The sequence below is a fragment of the Colossoma macropomum genome, unplaced genomic scaffold (genome assembly GCF_904425465.1).
Source record: "Colossoma macropomum unplaced genomic scaffold, Colossoma_macropomum, whole genome shotgun sequence".
Taxonomy (NCBI): Eukaryota; Metazoa; Chordata; class Actinopteri; order Characiformes; family Serrasalmidae; genus Colossoma; species Colossoma macropomum.
This window is the reverse complement of record NW_023494790.1, coordinates 2,196,840-2,223,339: the sequence shown is the minus strand read 5'-3', so window position 1 is coordinate 2,223,339 and position 26,500 is coordinate 2,196,840. Positions and strand designations below refer to the sequence as shown.

Below are 26,500 nucleotides of genomic sequence, written 5' to 3'. Positions count from 1 at the left end.
TATCATAAATATATCCAACTTAATTGAAAACTTTTAAAAGATGACTTTTGCTGTCAGTTTGGTCTCTAACTCATATACACTTAAACAAAGATGGTGCTTCAAGGGTTCTTTAGAAAAGGCAACGGTACCATATGTTCTGTATAGAATCATTAAATGGTTCTTTGCATGGTGAAATAGTTTCCTCTGGGGTTCTTCTGTGATAATGAACTTAACATTGCAGAACCTCTTTGGTGTTTGGTGTAGAGTTCTTTTCAAAAGTCTTCTATATAGAACCATATATAACACGTTCTCCATCAAACTGAAGGAACCCTTTCACCATGCAAAGACCAATTAAGCTTGAAATGGTTCTATATAGATCTCATGGTTCTAAACAGAACCATTCCCTTTACTAAAGAACTCTTTCAGAAGAAACACAGCACACTTAAAAATGGTTCTTTAAGGGTTCTTTAGTAAAGAGAATTGTTCTATGTGGAACCATGAACACTTCACATGATTAAAGGGTTCTTTGCATAGTTAAAGGGTTTCTCAGATCGATGGAGAATGTGCTGTAAATGGTTCTGTGTAGAACCTTTTTGAAAAGGGTTCTATATAGCATCCAAAAAGTTTTCTATTGTAAGAAGTGTGATATCATAACAATAGAAGAACCTTTTTTTTGGTGCTATACAGAACTCTTTTCAAAAAGGTTCCATCTACAACACGTTCTCCATCAATCTGGAGAACTCTTTCACCATGCAAAGAACTGTTTAATCATGCAAATGGTTCTTTATAGAAGTCATGATTCCAAATAGAACCAGTGCCTTTACTAAAGAACCCTTTCCACTGCGCACGTTTAATTATCGTAAAGCTCTTTTCCTCCAGTTACTGCCAATAAACATGAACACAGCTCATCATCAGAGCTGCTCCTGTATTGATCTTCACCTGCAGATCAATCACAGCACTTAGAACCATCTAAACCAATTATCTCACACAGGCCGAGTCAGTGTTCAGACACAGCAGTGCAATCATCAGCCTCGCACACCGACTACGCTGATTATTGATCACTGATTATTGGTAGACTGTGGAAGCGGAGTGAGATGCTGCCCTATACTTAGGGTTTCTCACTCTCTGGTGGTCTTCAGGCCTGCACTGTGGAGGACAGAGTGGTCAGTCATGGGTCGGCGATGGCACTTTATACAAATCAGGGAGAAAATGACTGACATTTTGTTGATTGTTACAACTTGCCCCTCTTACAGTTGACCCCACCTGTGGGGCAAGTTGTGACATTTGCACTCCCACCGGTTTCTGGTGAACTGTTCAGAAAACTGTGTGTTGGTCAGCGGTTTGCCATGAAGACGTGAAGCTGGAGGTTCATTTGTTGAACAGCAGCAGAAGCCGAAAGCTGGACAGTTGAGTTTGGAGCGTCCACTGTGCGTGTGCACTGGGTCAGTGCTGGACGATATTTTTCCTGATTTCCTGAGCGGATCCTGTTGCGGTGATGAAGTCACTCCTCAGCAGTGATGTGAGGCTGCGTTCAGAGTAATTGCAGTTTCTGTGTACTGAGAGATCTAGCCTTACAGTTCAGCGTGACTGGACCCACGTATGGACGGACGGATCGCTTTTCGTATAACGAGCTGTGCTGTGCTTCTCGTCCTTTAACCCTCACTTAACCCTTAAAGACGTGGGCGTTTCCCACCTGCCCTTATAGACCTCACGACCTGAAACATGCAGCACTGCGCCAGTCTTAGCCCCCAAAACTCTTTATCTGGACAGTAAGTGTGTTTTTACCAGTAGAAACATTACATAACAATATAAACTACTGATGGAAATACATGTGTCAAATCCATCAGCAGCACCTGAAGGACTGATTAGATAAACCAGGTGTCTGTAAATACTGGACTTCCTCCAGCAGAGATTTGGAAACGCACTGACCACTATGGGTGGTTTATTAGTTTATTTAGGTTTATTTTTTGAACAAATAAATGAACGACCTCTTCACGTGTCCCCAAACAAATGCGATTCGCATGAAATGATCACATAACCTGGGGTTATTTCTATGGTTCATTTTATAACATGCATTAATACACCCTGGGTTATTATATGCTCCATTTTAGAGAACAGGATTGATATAATCTGGAGGTACAGTTCATTTTATAGCCAGGATTAATATAACCTCGGAATATTTTTACTGCTTGTTTTATTACACATGGTTAATATAACCTGGGGTTATTTTTATGGTTTGTTTTATAGCACAGGATTAAGATAAACTGATGTTAGTTCTGAACTTCATTTATAGTACAGGATTAATATAACCTGGGATTAATATAACCTGGGATTATTTAGATGCTTCATTTTAGAGAACAGGGTTAATATAACCTGGGATTATTTAGATGCTTTATTTTAGAGAACAGGATTAATATAACCTGGGATTATTTAGATGCTTCATTTTATGGAACAGGATTAATATAACCTGGGATTATTTAGATGCTTTATTTTAGAGAACAGGGTTAATATAACCTGGGATTATTTAGATGCTTCATTTTAGAGAACAGGATTAATATAACCTGGGATTATTTTACAGTTTATTTCATTGATAGGATTAAAATAATTTGGGATTATTTATATGCTTCACTTTAGTGAACAGGATTGTTATAATCTGGAGGTGCTGGATTAATATAACATTGGAATACTTTTACTGCTTGTTTTATTACAAATGATTAATATCAACTGGGTTTGTTTTATAGCACAGGATTAATATAATCTGGGATTATTTAGATGCCTCGTTTTATAGAACAGGATTAATATAAACTGAGGTTATTTCTACACCTCATTTATAGCACATCATTATAGCCGAGGATTAATATAACCTGGGGTTATTTATGTGCTTCATTTTATAGAATAGAATATCATAATCTGGAGGTACGGTTCGTTTTATAGCACTGGATTAATATAACATTGGAATACTTTTACTGCTTGTTTTATTACAATGAATTGTATAACCTGGAGTTATTTTATGGTTTGTTTTATAGAACAGAATTAATATAAACTGAGGTTATTTGGACACCTCATTTTATAGCCCAGGATTAATATAACCTGGGATTATTTAGATGCTTCATTTTATAGAACAGGATTAATATCCCCTGGGATTATTTCTACACCTCATTTTATATCATGGGAATAATATAACCTGGTGTTTCTTTTACAGTTTGTTTTATAGTATGATATTAATATAACCTGGCATTATTTCTGTGGTTTATTTTGTAGCAGGTAAAGCTGCTGGAACCTTTACTGAGGCTTTACTGATGGATTCAGACGGGACTAAAATCACTGAGAAACACCCGTTTTAATCTCATTGCCCCACCTCGCCATGTAAACCTAATCCTGCCTCAGTATAGCTATAGAGTTAAAACCGCTAACAGGATGGCAGATGTGTGTCGCTGCGTTTTAACGAGCTTTGAGTACTGGTTAATTAGAATCAATTTGGCTTGATTAATCTAGTGTCCGCTATATTCATTATTGCATTAATTACGTGACGTTTATCACTTTTACTGAGATTGCTGTCCTGCTCTTCGGAGCAGCAGCCTCAAGGACTTTCTCTGTCTTGTAAACCGCCTCTCTGGAGGAAAGGAGATCTGAATCTCTGAACTGGGTGATGAAATAGTCTTCAGACTTTATCTATCTGCCCTGAAACCTTCCGTCCTGGATGTCCGCTGTGTTTTCGGCTTCCTACTGCACATTTCCACGGCTACAGCCACACCAGATAGGCTTTAATGAATTTACATTCACACAAAGGTGTTTCTTAACCTGTTATAAAGCTGCTTTAGCAGATCTGGTCCTGATCTTTTAAGAATTAATGAAGGCCGGGCTTCAAATTAAGAAGTGAGAGCACATTTCACTAAAAATCTACGTTTTTCAAAATTTAAAAATTAAAATGTCTGATTTAAAAGTGAAATTTACCAATTTTCTAGAGAAACTTACTGAGTCAGGACTGATCGCAGTGGAGGTGATAGGAACCAGACGTCCATCTCTAAAAGCTCCCTCACAGAAAGTTACTACATGACACTGTTGTATGATAGTTTTAAGAATATTTTGGTCTAAAACATGAATTTAAACTCCATTCATGGTGGAGGGATACATGCAGGGTGTTGTGAGGCAAAATAGTCCCTAAAGAAAACTTATTATTTTCAGATTTTCCACTATTTTCCATCATCAACATCCCATATGAACTCAGAAGACTCGTGTAGGTTCACTGGTGGTTCTGGATAGTAAATAAAATGTCTATATTTGTGTTGTAGTCATGGCGACCCCAGGTTCCTATCACCACCACTGTAAAGACATCTGAACCATTTCACACCAAACCTCTCTGAATCACTCTGTTTACATCTCACACACTGAATTATGCAGAAATTTAGAAAAATTGGTGGTATTCCCCTTTAAGTAGAGTATTAAGTGTTTGTCCTGTTCTCTTTTTCTTCTCCTCAGGTGGTGCTGGTGTTCGCTCTCAGCATCGGAGCCCTCGTCATTTACTTCATCGACTCTTCTGAGTGAGTTTTCCTTCATTACTTTGCGACAGAAGGAGTGACTGTATGCTTTTCTTTACTTGCCTTTCAGCTCTAATACTGTCCTGATGTCTGTGTAACTGCGTGCATCACCAGAGCGCTCACAGGTGATCAACACAATGAGGCATTATGACGCAAAGGGTTTCTGCGCGTGTGCGTGAGAGAGAGAGAGAGACAGAGAATAAGAGAGAGAGAGAGAGAGAGAGAGAGAGAGAGCGAGAGATAAGCCACTTGTCCTTACATCATTTCAGGCCATATTCATTTGTCTGCGGCTCATTTCATCCTCCCTCTGCACGCTGACCTTGCTGGCCAGATTAAGGATGTACCAGCCATTATATAAACACGCAGCTAAGGACATTCAGATGCTCAGTATTCCTGCTTAATGCCCCATTCAGTGATTAGTTAGAGCACTGTTTCCCAATCCTGCTCCGGCAGAACGCCCTCCATCACTCCCCCCCCCGCCCCCCTCCCTGCCTGTCCAGCACCTTTCAGTGTTTTCCTGTTCCAACACACCTGATTCAGCATCATCAGCTCATAAACAAACCATCTGTGAGGGTAGAGTGGTGTGTTAGAGGAGAAAACACTCAGACTCTCTTTATCCCTTAGAATAAACCAGCGGTTTTTGTTACTGCGCCTTTAAGACTGATGTGTGTAAGTCACGTGTAGGGTGAGAAGGCGGAGCTTAACTGCTGTAGGTTCTTTTGAGAGTTCATGGTTCTATATATAGCTGTCGCCTTTACCAAAGACCTCTTAAAGAGCCACTGTTTTCGGGATGCAGGGCCAAAAGGGTGCTCCGGTAGAACATGAACATGTTTAAAATTGTTTTAATTATCTGTTAAGCCTCGGGGTTCACTAGGCCACTTTTACAGCCTCAACAGATTCTAAAAGACTGGGCGTCTCGCACCATCAGACTGGTGTTTGCGGAGTTTTTTGGGCGGCTGAAATGTTGGGGATCCAAACTAAACAATTAGGGAATCACACACTACTCGACTTTTCAGCTGCTGCTGAACCGAATGGAGCTCACTGTACTCTCGCGAACTCTCGCGTTCTCCCGTTACCAGGAGACGCAAATAAACAAACATGGAGCTGCTGCTGCTGTTTTCTCTGCCGTTTGCGCTGAAACAGTAAGGAAGCAGCAGGTAAACAGGTTTAAGTGAGACTCATTCATTTATAAATGTGATCGGTTTGGTATTTTTTAGAGTTTTAAAGGTACATAAACTCGATTGTGCCTTAAAATGCGTCGCTCCACACGTGAGAGACTTTTCGCCATTATTTCTTTGTTTAATTGCTGTATTTTCTTCTTTCGCGCTCTCTGTTTTTATTGGCTGTTGCAGGAATCTGTTCAGATCGAGTCGTTGATCAGTTTACACTACATTACACTCAGAGTCGGGTCGAAACAATCAAACGTGTCTGATAAACTCCGACTGGTCTGAAACGCGATCAGGAGGCAGTAAATCTGAGTCTGCGCCCCTCAAACACGACACGATTCTCTTCAAGACAACGGCCGACCAGCACAGACTCGGCCAGACCGAAAATCGGGCTAAAATCGGGGTAAAAGTCGTGTAGTGTAACCCCAGCTTTACACACTGTATGATAATCCAGCCATAAATAGCCAATAAACATAATTATGCATGCATTAACCCCTTAACTTTTCAAATATGCAGAGTTATTTTTAGGTAATAAAAGTGTGTAATACAAATGAAGTGGACAAGTCACCAGCAAAGCTGCTGTGACATCTTAATTTATAATCAGAGGATAAGTGCTGTCTGTGATAGTGTTTTGTTTGCAGACTTTGTGGGGACGGGGCATCATATCTCCAAGTGCTAGGGGCACCAGAGGATCAAAATTTCTGCATAACTCAGTGTGTGAGATGTAAACAGAGTGACTCAGAGTGGTTTGGTGTGAAAATGGTTCAGATGTCTTTACAGTGGTGGTGATAGGAACCAGGGGTCGCCACGACTACAACACAAATATAAACATTTTATTTACTATCCAGAACCACCAGTGAACCTACACGAGTCTTCTGAGTTCATATGGAATGTTGATGATGGAAAATAGTGGAAAATCTGAAATAATACGTTTTCTTTAGGGACTATTTTGCCTCACAGTGCCCTGCATGTATCCCTCCACCATGAATGGAGTTTAAGTTCTCAAAACGATCATAAAACAGTGTCTCAGTCATCAGGCAGTGAATTCATAACCATTTCATGTAGTAACTTTCTGTGAGGGAGCTTTTAGAGGTGGACGTCTGGTTCCTATCACCACCACTGTGAACAGTTCTGACTCAGTAAGTTTATCTAGAACAGAGCGTTTCACACCAAACCACTCTGAACGACTCTGTTCACATCTGAACCGTTTAACTATGCAGAAAGTTTGGTGGAAAAAAATTAAAATCTCTCTTTTGGAGATTCTGAAGGTTTTTTCATGACGGTGATGATATTGTACGGTTAATATACTGATATAACACTTACTGTGCTATATAAAGTAGTAGTGATACAGGTGCTAAAACTGGTTCTTTTGAGCAGCGCCGCAGCAGCCCCACTTTTGGTTCCCTTTCAGTGGAAGGTTCTTTAAACCACTCAACCAAAAGGTTCTTCTGGCATTGCTCCAAAAAACCCTTTTTAAGCACTTCTATTTTAAGAGTGTAGCTGGGTACATGGAGCTGGTTACTGCTGCTGGCTGGTCCAGCGCTGTGGTCATTACAGCGGTTGGTGTTTAGCTGTAATTTCTGGCAGATTGGTGAGAGAGATGTGATTGTTCTACTAATTACACCGTGTTCCACTAATGCAGTGATGAGGAAGAGGAAAAGGCTGACTTCCTGTCTGAAAGGAAACAGCATCAATTAGAGTGGGTCAGAGTAACCAGCACTGCACGATACAGACCAAATACAGCATTACAGTGAAAATGACACAGTGGGGTCCAAACGTCTGAGACCACTGGTGAAAGTGCTTCGGTATGACGGTCTTTTCTAGTTTAATACAAAGTTTTTCTTTACAAATTCTATTATGGGCATAAACAATCGGAGTTGGATCTTTAAAAATTTAACCTGAATTTCAGAATTTCATAGTGTTTACTCCCCTTTTGTGGCACAACTCATCAGTCTCATCCGTGGATCTGATCCTCCTGAGAGTCGTCTGAACACGAGCTTCACTGGAAGAGGCCAAAAACAAATCTGACCATTTTTGTACAAAAACCTCAAAATGGCCAGTGACACAAATTTGCTTTAATTTGAATAGTGAGCTAGAAATAGTGCAGAATTTTGAGTATTACTCCCTCATTTTACTTGATTAAATGAAAACATTCCTAGATTTTTCGATGTGCCCTCAGATTTTGGAGTGTATATATATATATATATATATATATACATGTGTGTGTGTATATATACATATGTGTGTATATATATATATATATATATATATATATATATATATATACACACACACACACACCTCTTTTCTCATTCGGATGGAAACTGAACATGCTATTTTTGACCATTTTCGGTGGCTGAAATTTCTCATAACTCGCACGTTTAAGGTCAGAGAATTTTCCTGCAGCTCTATAAAGATGCTTTTTCCATGCAGCGCTGCCACCCAGGAGGCCAGAACCAGGGAATCTGACTTCACTGGTGTTGTATTGAAGGTTTTATTTTATTTTTGGAGTTGATATCTCAGCATTTCTTAGGCGTCTGTCTCCTCTGGCCTCCTCTCAGCTGCACTCAGCAATAGGGCTGCACAATATATCGCTTGTTATTTGTTATCACAGTATTGGCCTTTGCGGTATTGATATCGTAGGTGGCTGCAATGTGCAGATGAGCCTTTTAGCCAGTCACAGACTTCATTACATTCTGGGAGCATTCTGAGCAGTCAGTGTTCCAGATGAATTTCTGGGTGTGTTTGTATTGATTGATTGATTCTTTTATTGCCACAGAAACATGGTGGTGGTAATTGTTTCTGGTGTAAGTGAGTTGAAGATGTAATTCAACTCAATACTCATACAGTATAGTACATTTACAGTAAACAATGTACAGTACAATACACAGTATACAACATTTGGCATAGGAGCAGGGGTCGGCAACATGCGGCTCTTTTAGTGCCCTCTTGTGGCTCCACAGCTGAATTAGATTTGTAGGTAAAAATAAAATAATCCTCCTTTACAGTAAAATAAAGCTCTGCTGATCGTTCAACACAGTTTAACAATAAATGGTCTTAAACTCTGGAGTTGAACTGCTAATTCACCCTTTAACACTGAAGATCAGCACAGACAGCTGGTCACCATAGCAACACAGGCAAGAATCTCACTAGCTAGTAGCTAATGAAACAGCAAAGAGAGAGATTTAAGATGAACATCGATAATTTAGAGATGAATGGAATATACCGCCATGCAAAAATATATACAGTATATATGTGTATATATAGGTCCATTCATTATGACACTTTCACATAATGTGAATAGCTCAAATGTTTAATAGCTATTAATACCAAATGGTGTCTTTCTATGAGAATGAAAAAAACGTTTTATTGTATGTTAAAGTAATGAGCTTTTATTTAAAGTAACAGCTGGTGTTTGCAAATAATGTAATAAATCAAAAATGAAGCACAATGGAGTCACAGCGTTGTGATGTGCAAGTCATGTCACAGTAGCAGTATGTAATGATCACAGTACGGTCTTCTATCTATGTATTAGGGGTAAGATTCGATTTGATTATGATTCAGAGGCTTCGGTGCGATTATAAAACGATTATCGATGCATCTTTTTTTTTGTATACATCATTTTTTTTTCTCTGTGTGACGACTTGGTAATTTTAAAACAAAGTATTTGTAATGATCCATAATGAATTTACTTCCAGTATCCTTAATTAATAAATCAAATGGAAGTGATGTGGCGAGTGAACTGGAAGGCTCTTATTCAGTGCCTTTTGAGCACATGAGACGCTGCTGCCACTCATCTGTGATAAAATGCGCAGTTACGGTGAAATAAGGTCCAGTGGTGATGGATGACCACACAGCACGTTACAGCCGTCCTACCCTGTTTTTAGTGACTTTATAACTTTGGTTTTGGTCTCGCTGTAGAGAAAGGTTTGCTGGATCAGTAAAATATCTTCGAGACGGGTCGTGTGCAACATAGCGCGAAAGCCCTGTTTCCCAACGACTGAGAATTGGCGTGCAGACTGCAGGTCACCTAGCAACGATGCGTTATTCGCATTTATAAGCAGCGCAGTTGTTTTCCTGGCAAGTTAAATCTGCAACGAGAGACTGTCAAACAGTAAAAAGTTGCAAAGATGAAGTCGCTTCTCTTTCAAATTCCCTCGTTCCACCTTAAATGGTGCCGCATTTACATTCAGCGGCTCCGTCAGAATTTAAGGTGGAACAGGAAAATTCAAACAAGAAGCTGGAGAATGAGAAGCGACTTCAGCCTCGGAAAACAGCCGAATGTTGAGAGACATTTCACAAGAAACTGCTCTAGTTTTGAGGAAAAGTAGAGAGTAAATCTGCACTCTCGTTTATATTGTTTAACCTAAACTAGGACATCAGCACATACTGAGACATACTGGACATTAAATGTTTGATTTTTGCTGAAAGGACAAAATGGCTCTTCTTATCATTTGTGTTGAGACTCCTGACCTAACCTGGCTTTAATGCAGAGGGAGCTGGTCGGATTTCTCGCTCATCCAGAAGTGTTTTTGTTATGTGCCCCCACAGACTGTCCGGGCGCTGCACTTCCCCACTTCCAGTTCCGCCTTTTGCGTTCCGTCAACACTACATTATAAATTAAATATTTAGATTCGATTTTTGACATTTGTGAATCGATTCAGAATCGTTCACGTCCGCATCGCGATGCATCTAAGAATCGATTTTTTCCTGCACCCCTACTATATATAGTATAGCCTGCTGACCGCTGAATCTGTCTGTCACTGTGTATCCAGGTCAGTTTGCCTTAAAGAGAGAAGCGTATATCCTGTTTATCAGCTGTCATAGACAGGTTGCTGCCTTCAGGTGTGTGTGGAGTCCTGCCTGTGTGTGACCTGACCTTTCTGTGGGGTATTAGTTACGTTAAACGTCTCTTAATTACAGAGGGCGCCGGGTTTCGGATCGCTCCCTACCGAAGAGCTGTGACGTGCCGCTCTAACCTGCTGGAGCATAACTAACCATGTGCAGCCAGGTCCTATTGCATCTTCTGCAGCAGCTGCACTGGAGCTCTGTGGAACAGTTCTCTGCACCTTCTGACAGACTCTCTTTGTTCTTTCTGCTGTCTGGAACATTCAGTTCAGTACAAGTTAGTTCACTTCAGTTCAGTCCAGTCGAAGTTTATCATTGTTATCAGACAAACACTACGGTTTCCCCAACAGGGATAAGAGCTATGACCTGGACCACATATTCCTTTCAGAGGAAACTCTCCATTCAGAATGCTTTGTAGTCCAGGATTAGGCCTAATCCCTGTCTGGGAAACCATGTGATGAAGATTCATTGAATATGGGATGAGTTCCATTGACATCTTTGGGATAAAACAACTCTGAAATGAGTTGGAGTAATGAAGCTTGATTGAACATCTTTGGGATTGGTTGAAGTGATGAAGCCTAGTTGAACATTTTTCTGATGAGTTGGATAGAAGAAGCTTGGTTGAGCACCTTTGGGATGAGTTTAAGTGAAAAATTCTATTGAAGGCCTCTGTTGACCTTTTAGGATGAGTTGGAATAATGAGGCCTGATTGCACCTCTTCAGGATGAGTTGGAATGATGTAACTCCATTGAAGATCTTCTAGAATGATTTGGAGTGAAGAAGCTCCACTGAACGTCTTTGGGATGAGTCGGAGTGAAGAAGCTCAAGTGAATGTCTTTGGGATGATTTGGAGTGAAGAAGCTCCAGTGAACGTCTTTGGGATGAGTCGGAGTGAAGAAGCTCAAGTGAATGTCTTTGGGATGAGTTGGAGTAAAGATTCTCTACTGAAGACCTTTTAGCATGATTTGGAGTGAAGAAGCTCCAGTGAACGTCTTTGGGATGAGTCAGAGTGAAGAAGCTCAAGTGAATGTCTTTGGGATGATTTGGAGTGAAGAAGCTCCACTGAACATCTTTGGGATGAGTTTGGAGTGAAGAAGCTCCAGTGAACATCTTTGGGATGAGTCGGAGTGAAGAAGCTCCAGTGAACGTCTTTGGGATGGAGTGAAGAAGCTCCAGTGAACGTCTTTGGGATGAGTCAGAGTGAAGAAGCTCCAGTGAACGTCTTTGGGATGAGTCAGATTGCTGTGTGTAATCCAGACATAATCAGCATAAACGCATTACTAATGCTCTGAATAGAATCAGATCCAGGAACCAGTTAATAATTGATAAATATTGATAAATATTGGCGGATAATTCTGCTTGTTTTAAAAAAAGTGCTTTAAATAAGCAAAATTATCTGCCAGTATAGTGAGATAATTTTTCTTATTAAAAGCACTTAAGTAAACAGTTTATTTTTAGTTTATTGATTAAATTGATTAAGAATTATTAAATTATTTTCTAGACAGGTAAAACATGTCTAGAAATAAGTCAAATAATCTTAATAACTAATCTTAATATAAATAATGTTAACACTAATTAATTAGTTAATATTCCTATGACCGCCTCAAAATTTTAAATCAAAACTATGGAAACTCTTTAATGCTCTTAGGGAGTTTCTCCTTTTTCAGACATGGTTCCTCTCAGTGGTTCTTCATGTTGTCAGGGAGTCTTTTTCTTGCCTCTGTCACCCTTGGCTTATTGTGGGGCTCAGACCCAGATTTCTTGAGAGCTGCTTTCTGACAGCATCCATTGTGAAAAGCATCATATGAATCATTTTTGTTTGATGCTCATGAGCTGCAGTGAGTCAGTGTAGGAGAGTTTGTCCCTTTGATTTCTTTAAATGTTGAAGTTTTGTGTGTAAATTTGCAGACAGTCTTTTATCGAAAGAAGTCCGTATTGATCCACTCAGCACTGACGGCTTTGAACAACTGAAAAACATTGCTGAGCCTATATTCGCTATAGGATTTAAATCTGGACTCTGACCAGCCAAAACCATCATTAAAAACCATTATATTTTGGACTTCCCCTTAGATATATGAGAACATCTTCACCTGGTTTCAGTCTTGACTCAAAGTCACTACTACAGACTGCAGTCCCTCGGTAGAACAATGTTTCTCACAAAGGCACAGACAACAATCACAAGGCAACATTAAAAAGTGCTCAGTTACAAAACGCTTTAAACTAAAGCATAAAACACCCAAGACACAAAACAAGTAGACACGTTCACAAGGACACAAACCTCTCCTGTTTAAGCTGGATTTGAAAGAGCCACAGCAGGAGGTCCGTCTCCTGAGTGAAGAGCAATATCTCGCCTGTTGTTTCACAGCAGAGAGCTGAGAATTTCTAATCTCTCCTGAGTCGATCAGGCACTAGAGGGCGCTCATGGGAAGATCCAAAATGTTTCTATGGATCTTTCATTCAAATTTTCACTTTCTTAACAAAGAATATCTGAAATTGTTCATCATTCCAGTCATGAGATTCAGTAACTGTGCCCAATCAGCACATCCTACAGCCCAAAACCTTTATTATAGAAAAATGGGAGGATGTAGTACATTTTCATTGACTTTTTTATGTAAGACATCCATCCACTTTCCCAGATTTACATGAAGTTTATAGGTATATTTATCGGATTAGCCTTATTCTGCCCCCTAGTGGTAGCAAAATGTTAATTAACTTAGATAATTTAACAAATAAAATCAACTACGCTATATTTTTCCCTTTACTTGTTTTACCAGATGAGCTCAGACTCTGTTGTCTTCCTCTGTGTGAGATGTTGTGTCTCTGTGTTGGGCTGCTAGTGAGCAATGAGGGTCAGGTGAAAAACCCTTGCTGTTAAAACAGTCCACACTTCTCCACAAAGATGACTGTGCTGAGAAAAAATGGCAGCTTTCTTCATATCAAACAGTCCTGCACAGTTGACACAACAAACAAGTAAAAAAAATACTTTTTAAAAAATGTTTAATTTTGGTTTGTAAATCATATTTGAAAAAATGCACAGAAAAAAACTGATGGACCCCAGAAAAACCGGTGGAAGTCACATTTTATGGCTTTTCAGCCATTTAGCTGCAATGATTGCCCTTCATTGACTCTTTAGCTGTCATGTTTTTGTTATAATGGGTGAAAACTGGAACGGGGCTGTTGTGAGGGGCCTTGTTTGATGGTCAGGATGAAACAGAGCAGCGTCTTCATGTAATTAGGCTCACCTGCTCTCCCAGCCTGCTTTTATTGTGGACACAGTGGCCACCATGCGACAGATGGCAGGAAACAGGCCAGTAAAGTCAATACAGCCCCATAAACAGAGCAGAGAGATGAAGCAGATAAAGGCTTGACGTGTACACCAGCGCTGATGAGCTGATAATGGAAAACACGCTCGTCTCCTCCGCTGGACGTGCTCAGGGCAGATGTTTTTTTGTAATAAAATCTGTTATGAAAGCTGTTGATTGGCTTTTACTGATAAAAAGACATTAAAACAGTGAAAGAGGTCGTTTCTGAAACCGAGGCTGGGACGCCGGGGGGGGCGTTTTGAGTTGGAGGTGCTGAAATGCTAAGCAGAACGTATGTGACGTACACTGTGACGTCATGTATCTGCATTTTTTCATTCAAGTTTTTTGGATAATTGGCATCAAGCAGAGTGTGTCATAACACGCTGTAATGTGGTGAGAGAGACAATGTAAACATCAGACCGCTGGCGCTCACCCAGCTCTTTGTGCTCTTGGTCATTCAGGATGAATTTTATGCAGGTAAGCTGAGCGGCAATCAATCAGATGGTTGCTGACTGTGTCACGCCCATCGTCACACACTGTGATTCAGCACTTCCAAGCAGAAAGATAAGCTAATGTGGGACATTATTACATTAGATCACGTTTTTAAGCTTTAAAAACAGGCCACTTTAGGGAACAACAGCCTATAACTCCACCCACACATCAGCTCGGGACACCTCAATCTGCTTTAGTGACACGCCCACAGAGCCAACAGTGAGGGAAGCGATTTTGCTGAAAATGCAGCATTAAATTTGCTTAGCTGACAGGGACAACAACACTAATCAGCATCATTACTTCATGATGGAAATGTCAGTGTTGTAGTACTCAAGTCCGGTCTCAGTCTAAAGACCATAAACTAACAGTCTCAGTCTTGTCTCGCTCTCTGTCTCTGTCTTGGTCTCAAGACAAGGCGAGTGCAGCACCTCTTTCTGAGTTGATTGTAAACTGAATTCACTCAGCACTGACGGCTCCAATCAGGTGAGAAACATTGCTGAGCTAGTTTGTGTTTAATGTGAGACCAAATATTCTCTATAGGTTTTAAAGCTGGACTCTGATGTAATGAAGAATGGACCAGAAGAAATTGTCCAAAATAATAAACAGTCTGGTTCCATTGACTTAAGTTAAAAGTAAAGTAGGTTTTTTTTCTTCTCTTATAAAGTTTTGGAGATATGAGGTTTTCTTCCGACAACAGCAATATATATATATATATATATATATATATATAATGATAAAATCTTCATCTGGTCTCAGTCTTGACTCGACTTGAGTCCTGACTTGAGTTTCCTACTCCAGATTGCAGTCCCTTGGCAGATTGATATTAATATTAAACGTAAACAGTGCCAGTGCTTCTCACAAAGGCACAGACAACAATCACAAGGCAACATTAAAAAGTGCTCAGTTACAAAACGCATTAAACTAAACCATAAAACACCCAAGACACAAAACAAGTAGACACGTTCACAGGTGATTTGGGCAGATTTTTGGGCCTGGTAACCATTTTTATAGTTTTTTTTCCTAAAATGGATCAGTGGTGGTCAAACTTCAATCAGAGGGGAAAGAAATCAATCATGTGATGGGCAGAATGAGAATGCAGATTGACCAAAAAGACACTTAATAATGTTGTACAGTCGCCTTCTGTAATTTCCTTTGGTTAAATTGTTTGTTACAGGCTCTCTCAGCGCTGAATGAGTGAGACCATTTAGGACCATTTAGGATTTAAAAACTAATACTGGTTTGAGATTCGAACCAAATCTTCCCAGCTTAAACATACTGATCCTTTTTCACGGTTGCCATAAAATAAATGCTTAGTTCTGCCTGTTTTCGAGCTTCCTCAGATGAGCTGTGCCTTTTCCCTTCAGTAGTGTTGATAGGAATGAATATATATATATATAATTTTAAATCAATTTTTTGTTTGTTTTGTTACAAGCAGCTCTTCATCACAATAATACAGAACTTTAAGGAAACTAAAAACAACCCCCTTTCCCCTCCCTGTCCCTCCCCGTCCCACTGGACCATCCATCCCCGTTTTCTGTACATACCTTTCTAACAATTTACTAATTATAATTTAATGAAAAGGATGAGATTCCATCACAACATTTGTTCCAGTCTTTTCATCACATCAAAACAAATCTGTTTCCACGTCTCAAGAGTAGATATTTTAGCTTTATTGATTCTAGCAGTGGCCGATTCTAACATAACTATGCCATGCAGTTGAAATAGCCCATGTCAGACACTATTATGAGGGGAAGCCGCCTCTGTGCAATGATTTTAAACTGATGTTAAACCAGCGAGCCACATCTTCATTTGTTTTCCTGTTAAATTTAAACTGGAGTCATCATTAAGCAATAACACAGCTGGATCCACAGGAATGTCTCGGCAGATAATAAGGTAGTAACCTGTATCCACATTGATGGGATGTATTGATGGGATGTATTTAGATGGAAATGTGTCTGATTTACAAACCGGAAGCGAACTGGACAAAAGAGTTTTTACTGTTCGTTTATGACTGTTTGGTTTAAAGAAAGCTGCAGTTGACTGTTTTATTCGGCATGGCTGTCTTAGAATGGTGTGAATTGTTTTTATTCTTTTTGCATTTTTACTGAGTCACGTTGTCGCTTATGTAAGTTTCTTTTTCCGTCTAAATGGTGTATTGTATTTTCTGTATGGTACTGCAGTCGCAAACTAATTGGATATTAATTGCCTGCTTTATATAATACAGTTCTAATTGCTGCGTCGTAATTATTTTTTTATCAGTTTGACCCCGATTTGTCGCTAACACCCCCGCTGTCCCCCTGTCCCCCCGTCCCCCTGTCCCTCTGGCTCTGTCTGAAGCATGGTAAAACCACCTGCCTTTGCTTCGCCTTAATTAAAATTAGAAATCTAATCCAGTCAGAAATCAGATAATTAAATCAGCCTGATTCAATCAGGCAGTAATAGAGCACGCAGGCTGGCCGCGCTGCAGCGGCTCTTCCGATCCTGGCGTGGTTGCTTTGCTCACAATTGGCCTTTATTTAGTCGAGCTGGGGCCGCAGCTGAATCCGTGGCTGCTTTGGGCTCAGAGATGTATTTTTACAGTATAAACTGTCGGTGCTGTGGTGGAGGCGCTGTCTGTGATGAAGTCTCCCATACTTCTTAGCCCTCCTTCATTATTCACGACGGGTGTCTTATATGACTGGCTTGGCTTTAGTCACCCGGCGCAAGATGGTTTCTGTGTAATGCACACCTGTCGTTAGCCATGTCCCAAATGCAACTGACAGGGAAAGAACAATAACCCAGATTTCTGCTGTGTCATTTGCACTGAAGGCAGTGGGGACATTAAAAGGGGAATTCCACCAATTTTTCAAAATTTCTGCATAATTAAGCGGATATAAACAGTCATTCAGAGTGGTTTGGTGTGAAACGCTCTGTTCTAGAGAAACTTACCGAGTCAGAATTGCTCACAGTGGTGGTGATAGGAACCAGACGTCCACCTCTAAAAGCTCCCTCACAGAAAGTTTCTACATGAAATAGTTATGAATTCACTGCCTGATGACTGAGACACTGTTTTAGGATAGTTTTGAGAAGATTTTGGACTAAAATATACTTTTTAAAAAAAATACATTTATGACAGACATGCATGACTTTTCACTATCATCATCAACATTCCATATAAGCTCAGAAGACTCGTGTAGGTTCACTGGTCGTTCTGGATAGTAAATAAAATGTCTATATCTGTGTTGTAGTCATGGCGACCCCTGGTTCCTATCACCACCACTGTAAAGACATCTGAACCATTTCACACCAAACCTCTCTGAATCTCTCTGTTTACATCTCACACACTGAGTTATGCTGAAATTTGGAACAATGGGTGGGACCCCCCTGTAAAGGTCGCTCTAATAGTTCAGGGAATGCTGCAGATAGGGTCATATGGTGAAACATGCAAGGCATTTATTCATCGTATCTTGGCAAAGTCACTCATTAACTCATTGATGTTCAACAACTAAACATTGTTACACATTGAAAGAGAATAAAACTCTTAGAAACTCTTAGTTTCCATTTTAGTTTGTTTGGTCACATAAAATTTTTTATACTTTAAAAAAAATCTAAGTTGAATTTTCTGTTGCTTTGTTGAAAATCAGTAGTCATGTGACCGACTGAGTGAATTTAGTCTGATAAATCGGTTGATAAAAACTCTCTCATCAGCCTTTGTTTTAGTTTTGGTTTAACCACTCAAAATTTCTTCAGCCTTTTGCTCAGAGAACATAAGGAACAAAGGAAATTTCAGTTGTGAACATTCTGATCATTCGCCTTGTTTGTGTTTGTCCCTGTTTATCTGATTAAAATCCGCTCCCCGAGGAGGTGGTGACCGCGCATGTCCACGCTGGTCAGTAAAATGGATCAGTATGTGGAATTGGAGCTGTGAGCGGCTGTGTTTCCTATCGCTGTGTAAAAGAAGCTCCACGCTGCCTTTACTGTTTAATGCACTGCAGTCGTTTCTGAGACTCATTCAGTCCAGTGTGAGGATGATACACAGGAGGCTTGTGGTGCTGTTACAGCAGATACAGCTAACTATCTTAGACAGTTTGTCTTGTTTTAAGTAAATATATCCAGTGAAGTTTTCCTGTTTAACGGACAGATACTTTTACTTGTTTCAGTTTCAAAATTATTTCCTTATTCTCATAAAAAATCAACATTATTTCTAAGAAACAAGCAGAATATCTACATTATTTCTAAAAATAAACAAAATGTCTGCATTATTTCTAAAAACAGGCAAAGTATCTGCATTAAGATTAACCAGCATTAACCAGCAAGTAATTAACCTCATGAATTACTTAAGAGTTTTACAGTTACTTGTTACTTTATAGACAATATATATAATACTAAAAGTAAAAAATAACATAAAAATGTACATTACTTATTTTATATTATTTCTTAAAACAAGCGAAATATCTGCATTATTTCCAAAAACAAGTAAAATATCTGTAATTTTTTCTCAAAATAAATAAAATATCTGCATTATTTCTAAAAATAAATGAAATATCTGCATTATTTCTAAAAACAAGTAAAATATCTGTAATTTTTTCTCAAAAACAAGTAAAATATCTGCATTATTTCTAAAAATAAATAAAATATCTGCATTATTTCCAAAAACAAGTAAAATATCTGTAATCATTTCTAAAAATAAATAAAATATCTGCATTATTTCTAAAAACAAGTAAAATATCTGTAATTTTTTCTCAGAATAAATAAAATATCTGCATTATTTCTAAAAATAAATGAAATATCTGCATTATTTCCAAAAACAAGTAAAATATCTGTAATCATTTCTAAAAATAAATAAAATATCTGCATTATTTCTAAAAATAAATAAAATATCTGCATTATTTCCAAAAACAAGTAAAATATCTGTAATTTTTTCTCAAAATAAATAAAATATCTGCATTATTTCTAAAAATAAATAAAATATCTGCATTATTTCAAAAACAAAATAATAATAGCAAAAATATATTTAAAACATTTTCAAACAAGCATGAATATCTAAAAACAAGCAAACTTGTCTTTAGCTAAATGAAACAGAGAAGGCTGCTGGTGGGGAAATAAACATGTCGAATTGGAGGTGCTCTGTGGCCAGGAGTTCAAATTCTAGAGAAAAAAGTTAAAAACTGTCGCTTTATTAAATAAAAGCCTTTATTATAGTATAATATGGCTGTGGACAAAAAAGCCTCTCAACACGTTTCGGCTTGTGCTTTTATCAGGGAGAAGCTAAATTACCTGCATTACTTCTTAAAACAAGCAAAATTATCTGCCAATAAATTAAGATAATTTCACTAGATAAAATTATATTATCATATAAAAAAATAAAACGTGTAGAAATCGTATCATTTTTTTATACAACAGTCTCAGAGTAGCAAACACATGATATATCGACTGGATTAAAGATGATTTCACTCGCCAAAGTTTTGGTTTAGCTGTTCAGCCCACATGTAGCGCACCACACATGTTCTAATAGAGGAGAGTGGCCTGCTAAGAGGACCCCAGTTCAGATAGACATGCATTATTTATTCCAGTCCAGCTCTGCTGAGGGGAAGAGCTGCGGGTATTTGAGCCTGTTGGGATGTTTACATTGGCACCAGTCGTGTGTCCAGCAATACACAGTGTACCGTCTGTTCACAGGGGACCAATCAGTCATCAGGACAAAAGCAAACAGCATGTCACGCTGCGGGGTCAGATTGCACCCTAATTGCGAAACAATTCAATCTGTTAACCGCTTTCTGTATCTGTATGTTATCTGTTGTATTTCTCGTGCACAGTGGTCCAGAATGCTCTGGTCATCCTGATATAGGTATTATACGAGTATATTTGTTTGTCTCAGCAAAGAAGATGTCATGAAGCACGTCGCTGCCTGTGAACTCAGTCACTTTACTTGAAGGTGCACTAAGTAATGTGTTTTAGCCAGAGATATGAGATACAGCCCTCTGAGGTCAGGTGGTCATTCTGTGGCACGCTCATATAAGGAACTCTGGGTTTTATTTAAGGGAAAATGAATGGAAATGAATGAAAATTGTCCCTTTTTGTGTCACTGGGTCCTCTGAATGACGAGCTCATTTAGCACTCAGAATAATAATAATGCTGCATACAAGAAGCTTGACACTCCTGCGCTTTGAATTAGACTAGGATTATCTGCACTATTGTTATTGTATATGCAACACCATATTAACCTTGTATCTCCATTTTCAATTTTTGACATAATTTGAAAATACCTGTCACCCTTTACATTGTATGTAAATTTCATGATGAATGGACCAAAAGAAATGGCCCAAAATTGCTTGGAGAAAAGTCTGGTTCCATTGACTTACATTAAAAGTAAAGTATTTTTGGTAACACTTTCTATGAATGTCGCATTTGTAAGCAACTATAAACACATTTATAGCATGTTATAATGTATTAATGTATTAAATTTATTATAATTATGAATTGTTAATATAATGCATTATAAATAGTGTTAATAAAATCTTATAATGTCAGTGCCAAAGAAGTCAGTCCCAGCTTGGAGAGTGTAAAGTAAAGACAAATACCAAGCTAACGGTGGTGTACATTACCTTTCCCACATTGGGTAAAACACTGATGGCAGCTCTAGTTTAAACTCTGACATTTGAAGCCTGTAATGTGCTTTATTGTGAATGTTTTAGTGTTTCAGTAAATCCTTCAGTAAATACTGGAGGAGGCTTTAGTACAGTACGCTCCACTTTACTTAGAGCGGACAAATACGACTTATGAGCTCTTACAGTTTGTTATGATCAGTACTTATAATGTATCATGTTAACAATTTATAATGCATAATAAACATGGCTATAACGTATAATGCATTTTTATAAATATTTATAGCTATGTTTATAATGTCTTATGAATGCATTATAACATGTTATGAATGTGTTTATAGATGCTTACAAAGGTGACGCTACCGTATTTTTTTTCCTTCTCCTGTAAAGTTACCATTTTGGAGATGCGAGATTTTCTTCTGACAGCAGTGATTATATTTCATGGTCTGTTATATTTACACATATTATAGGCAATAACAGCTACTAAACTGCAGCCTAGACCTGCCCAAGCCTCTAAATTACCACTGTGGACAGAGCCTGCTGGTTTGTGTGGGGTATTTTAGTGAGGTCAGTCTTATGATGTCAGTTCAGTGCGCAGTAGTGTTAGCGTGCGTCATATTTCAATCTGAGAAAAAAAATGTTTTCTGTGGGGATATAATACATAATAGTATATAGTATATAATAGTTTGGGCTTCTGGTCAAATTCCATGTTTTGTTGATTTTCTAAGTGAAAATAAGTGACACATCCTCTACAGACACACACTTCTGTACATTTTAATACACAGTTACTAATTATTTTCTGAATTTAACAGATTGGGGAAAAATATATAAAAAAATGAAGTTAATTTATACTTTATGTGTATTTTTTTGGAATATAAACTCAGCAAATAAATAGAAATTATGCGCTAAAACTTGCAGAAAAATGTGATATTTAATTGTGTTCTCTGTGGAGAAGAGTTGTGTTCACTTATTTTCACTTAGAAAATCAACAGCAGCCTGATATTTGACTGGGGTGTTCAAACGTTTGCATACAACTTGAATGGATTTTAAAAAAATATGTTTTAAGCCAAAACCATAAAACAATCAGGCAGTGAATTCATAACCATTACATGTAGTAACTTTCTGTGAGGGAGCTTTTAGAGGTGGACGTCTGGTTCCTATCACCACCACTGTGAACAGTTCTGACTCAGTAAGTTTGTCTAGAACAGAGCGTTTCACACCAAACCACTCTGAACGACTCTGTTTACATCTTAACCACTGAATTATACAAATGTGTTGAAAAACTGGTGGGATTCTCCTTTATGGGCCTCATATTTGAGAGGATCCAGATGTATGTAGGACAAAACGTATCGGCTTCGGGACTTTGTTGTCCACAGCAGCGATTTTCAAAAACAGCATCTTTTCCCATCGAGAGCGAGAAAAAGCTCAGCCCAGGAATTCCTTATATGAGCGAGTTCAGAGGTCTTTCATGACTTATTGATTGTCTGGCCTTGAAACAGCGAACAGTGAACTCTGATGAATCATTAATTTGAAAACCATTGTATTAAAATATTGTCTTTCCATTTTACCCATTATTTTTGTGAAATGATTGACATGAAATATATATTTTTTCACGAAATTTTACTTAGTGTACCTCTTAACATTGTTAATTTGATGACTCTGTTCTTTGGGATGGGATAATCCTGCTTTTTGTGCAAGCTTGGTGAGATTTTGAGGTGATTTGAGATGTTCAGTTGAATTAAATTCTTCAATTCAGCTCAATTCTTGGAAGATTTGAGTCTTTTCTGTTAGAATTCTGTTGAATTTGGATGACAGTGCAGATTTAATGGCTGTTAGATAGCATGGAGGACACTGCACTCCCTGCATGCTGTTAACCCTTAACCTACTGCCCCAGCACCCGTCCACCGCTTTAGCATGACTAACAGGACAGTTTCACACATGGAGCAACAGAAACGTTAGCAAGGAAGTGTTTCAGGATTTACTGTGTTTCGGTGTGTCTTTAATTTCATTGAGTCCTATTGGTTAATTCCTCGTTAATTTTATGTAGTTAATGTGGTATTTCTTAAAATACAGTGTTGAAAAATAAATATGGGCCCATTTAACACGTTGGTTTTTTGGATGCAGTCACTTAAGGGTTAACTTGTTATGCTAAAACGTGCAGTATTTGCCTGGATTAAATGCATGACTAAGTTCTTCCCTTTTGTTTTCTTTTTCTGTCCAGTTTTTTACAGTTTAGTCTTTACAGACTCATGTTTTCCACCAGACATACAGCCTCGTTGTTTTTGCTCACTGAATCTCTTTTCTTGACTTTTTCTTTGAACAGTCCTATAGAATCTTGTCAGAATTTCGACAAGGACATCACGTTGCAGATCGACATGGCGTTCAATGTGTTCTTCCTGCTCTACTTCGGTCTGCGAGTAAGTATAGGATGTTTACACAGTGGACAATGTACAGCAGAGAGGAACCAGAAACATAAGATTCAAAAACTGAGTCAGAAGAATAAATAGAAACTAAAACAGAATCAGAATCTGAATCAGAAACATAAGTAGAAAATAAAAGAGAATCAGAAACAAAAATGGAATCAGAATCTGAATCAGAAACATAATTAGAAATTAAAACAGAATCATAAACGAAAGTGGAAATAGAATCTGAATCAGGCATGTAATTAGAAACTACCACAGAATCTGAATCAAAAACATAATTAGAAACTAAAACAGTATCGGAAACAGAATTGAAATTAGACACGTGATTAGAAACTAACATAGAATCAAGAATCAGAATCGGAAACAAAAACGGAATTGAAAACTGAATCACAAACATAATTAGGAACTAAAACAAAATCAGAAACAAAAATGGAATCGAAATCTGAATCAGACACATAATTAGAAACTAAAACAGCATTAGAATCAGAAACAAAGTCAGAATCAGAATCCAGAACAGATTTAGAATCTGAATCAGAAACATAACTAGAAACTTAAACAGAATCAGAAACAAAATCAGGATTGGAATCTGAATCAGAAACATAATTAGAAGCAAAAATGGAAACAAAATCTGAATCAGACATAGAATCAGAAACAGAATCAGAATTAGAATATAATCAATATCTGAATCAAAATCAGAAACAGGATCAGGATTCAAAAACAGAGTCAGAATCAGAGTTAGAATTGCTTTATTGGCCAATAAATCACTTATAAGGAGTCTCTCTCGGCAGTCGCTCACATTAAGACACACATAGTAAACAGAATCACAGTTGGAATCAGAAACAGAATTAGAATAAATATATCAAATCAGAAACTGAATCAATATCAGTAACCAAATCAAAATCAGCAACAGAATCAATATCAGTAACCAAATCAAAATCAGAAACAGAATCGAAATCAGTAACAAAATCAAAATCAGAAACCAAATCAAAATCAGCAACAAAATCAAAATCAGAAACAAAATCAATATCAGTAACAAAATCAAAATCAGCAACAGAATCAATATCAGCAACAAAATGAATATCAGCAACAAAATCAATATCAGGAATAGAATCAATATCAGTAACAAAATCAAAATCAGTAACCAAATCAAAATCAGCAACAAAATAAAAAAACAGAATTAGAAACAGAAGAATAATCAGAATCAGAATTGAAATTGTTTATTTATCAGCCAAGTAAGAAATCATAGCGAATTTACTCTCATAAACACAGGCGTTATAACTGGGAAATAAATTAAATAGAGTACAGTAGAACATTACATTAACAGGACATTAAAATTAAATAAATTAATAACTAAACAATAATTAAAACAGAAAGGCTGCTGGCGTTTAGCTGTATGTACCAAATACAGTGTATACAGGCTGAACAGTGTGTTAATTGTACCCTTACAGTATGTACAGATGTAACAACATACGCTGAACAATATGTTTTTACTTCATTACTTACAAGGTGCTTTATCTCTCTGTCTCTCTCTCTCTCTCTCTCTCTCTCTCTCTCAGTTCATTGCAGCTAATGACAAGCTGTGGTTCTGGCTGGAGGTGAATTCGGTGGTGGATTTCTTCACTGTGCCACCAGTGTTCGTGTCGGTGTATCTGAACCGGAGTTGGCTCGGTGAGTAACACTGATCTGGGTTCGGCAGCATTTCGCTCGTCCACTCACTCCCATTCATTAACATGCAAAAGGCAAAAAATGATCCCAGATCAGCATTTATATCTGCATTTGTAGCTGAATATGTGACACCACTTCACGTCTCAGAGATGGTGGCGTTCAGAGAAAGGGAGTGTCCGGTAATAAAGCTGGTCTGTATCGCCACCTAGAGGCCACTCTCTGTACGGCACGGCAGAAAATGAATGAGGTTTATGTTTGTCTTTCCTTCTTCATCTGATAAATACCACTGGCGTTGTCTGGGCTGGGTTAGCGCGTAGATTTATGGCAGCATCTGCACAAATCCAGTAAATGATGCTTCAAGTTTTGCTTACATTTTGATATTGTGACTCTTCTGGTTAGACGTGGTCATAAATCAGAAGATGTCATTTCTCAGATAAGCTTTGGAGCTCGCATTTATGCTTTTATGTCAGTTATTCTCATTTTTTTGGTAGAAAATGAAGATGCTTTAGAGCGATAGCATAGCAGAGACACTTTTGGTTCCCATAAAGAACCTTAGAACCACTGTTGTATGTTAGATTTGAGTGTGAAGAACTTAATGAACCAATTAAAGATTTTTTTCTAGACCTTACATCCAAGTGTATATATATATATATATATATATATATATCTTAAATTGAACATCGTGTTGTTAAAGGGTCCATATCTTACATTTTTCTGGTGTTTTATTTTGTCCACTTATGATGTATATAAGAGTTTATGTTCCATCAAAACAGTCATAGTTTTTACATGACCATTTTCCAAATTCTCCACCCCTTAGAATTAAACAAGCTGTTTTTCTTGCTGTGCCTTTAAGACATTATGTAAATGAGCTCTGTTCTGATTGGCTGCACTGAATTTTCCCCTCATTCATAGAGCAGTTTGTGCTGAGACTCTCCCTCTGATTTCAGTGTGAATGGGAGGGGCTAAACTGCTGCAGGCTGAATAGGTGGATATATGCAAATGCATTGCTTTTTGTGACATCACAAAAACAGTCAAATCAAAACGGGAGGCTTAGTTTCCATGTATGGGCTGTATGGATGCGTTTTGAAGATTGTACAATGTTTATATGTACATGTTAATATAATATAATACCTGTTTTATTTTTTAAAAAGTGAGGAAAAGTCGTTTTCAATGTTATGGGCCCTTTAAGGCACTATCACAGTAAATCAGCTTAGCTGGCAGCAGCTGGGATTTGTGGCACAGGCTTTAGGAATTAGAGGGAGATTCACTAGAAATGTTCCCATTGTTCAAGCTGCTGTGCTGCGGATTTCTCAGGCTTTTCCAGCGAGTGCAGTGCTGTTTCAAAGAAAATCAGCCTTCAGGATGTCAGTGGTTTCAGAATCTGTGTCTGGACAGTCTGGCTACCTGTTTAACTGAACCACGCCCACATATTCGGACAATGAAATCTGCCATTAAGTCAGATTTTCCTGATTAAATGGTGGTTGTTTTTAGTCTTTGTGAGCA

General features: G+C 38.1%; 1 protein-coding gene across 1 annotated transcript in view; it reads left to right on the top strand.

The window, feature by feature from the left end:
- Positions 1-26,500, top strand: part of LOC118809003 (calcium-activated potassium channel subunit alpha-1-like) — a 189,437-nt gene that overhangs the window by 89,602 nt on the left and 73,335 nt on the right. The window contains 3 exon segments of the mRNA XM_036571914.1: positions 4,459-4,520; positions 23,233-23,326; positions 24,889-25,000. Coding sequence (XP_036427807.1) covers positions 4,459-4,520; positions 23,233-23,326; positions 24,889-25,000 — 268 coding nt within the window.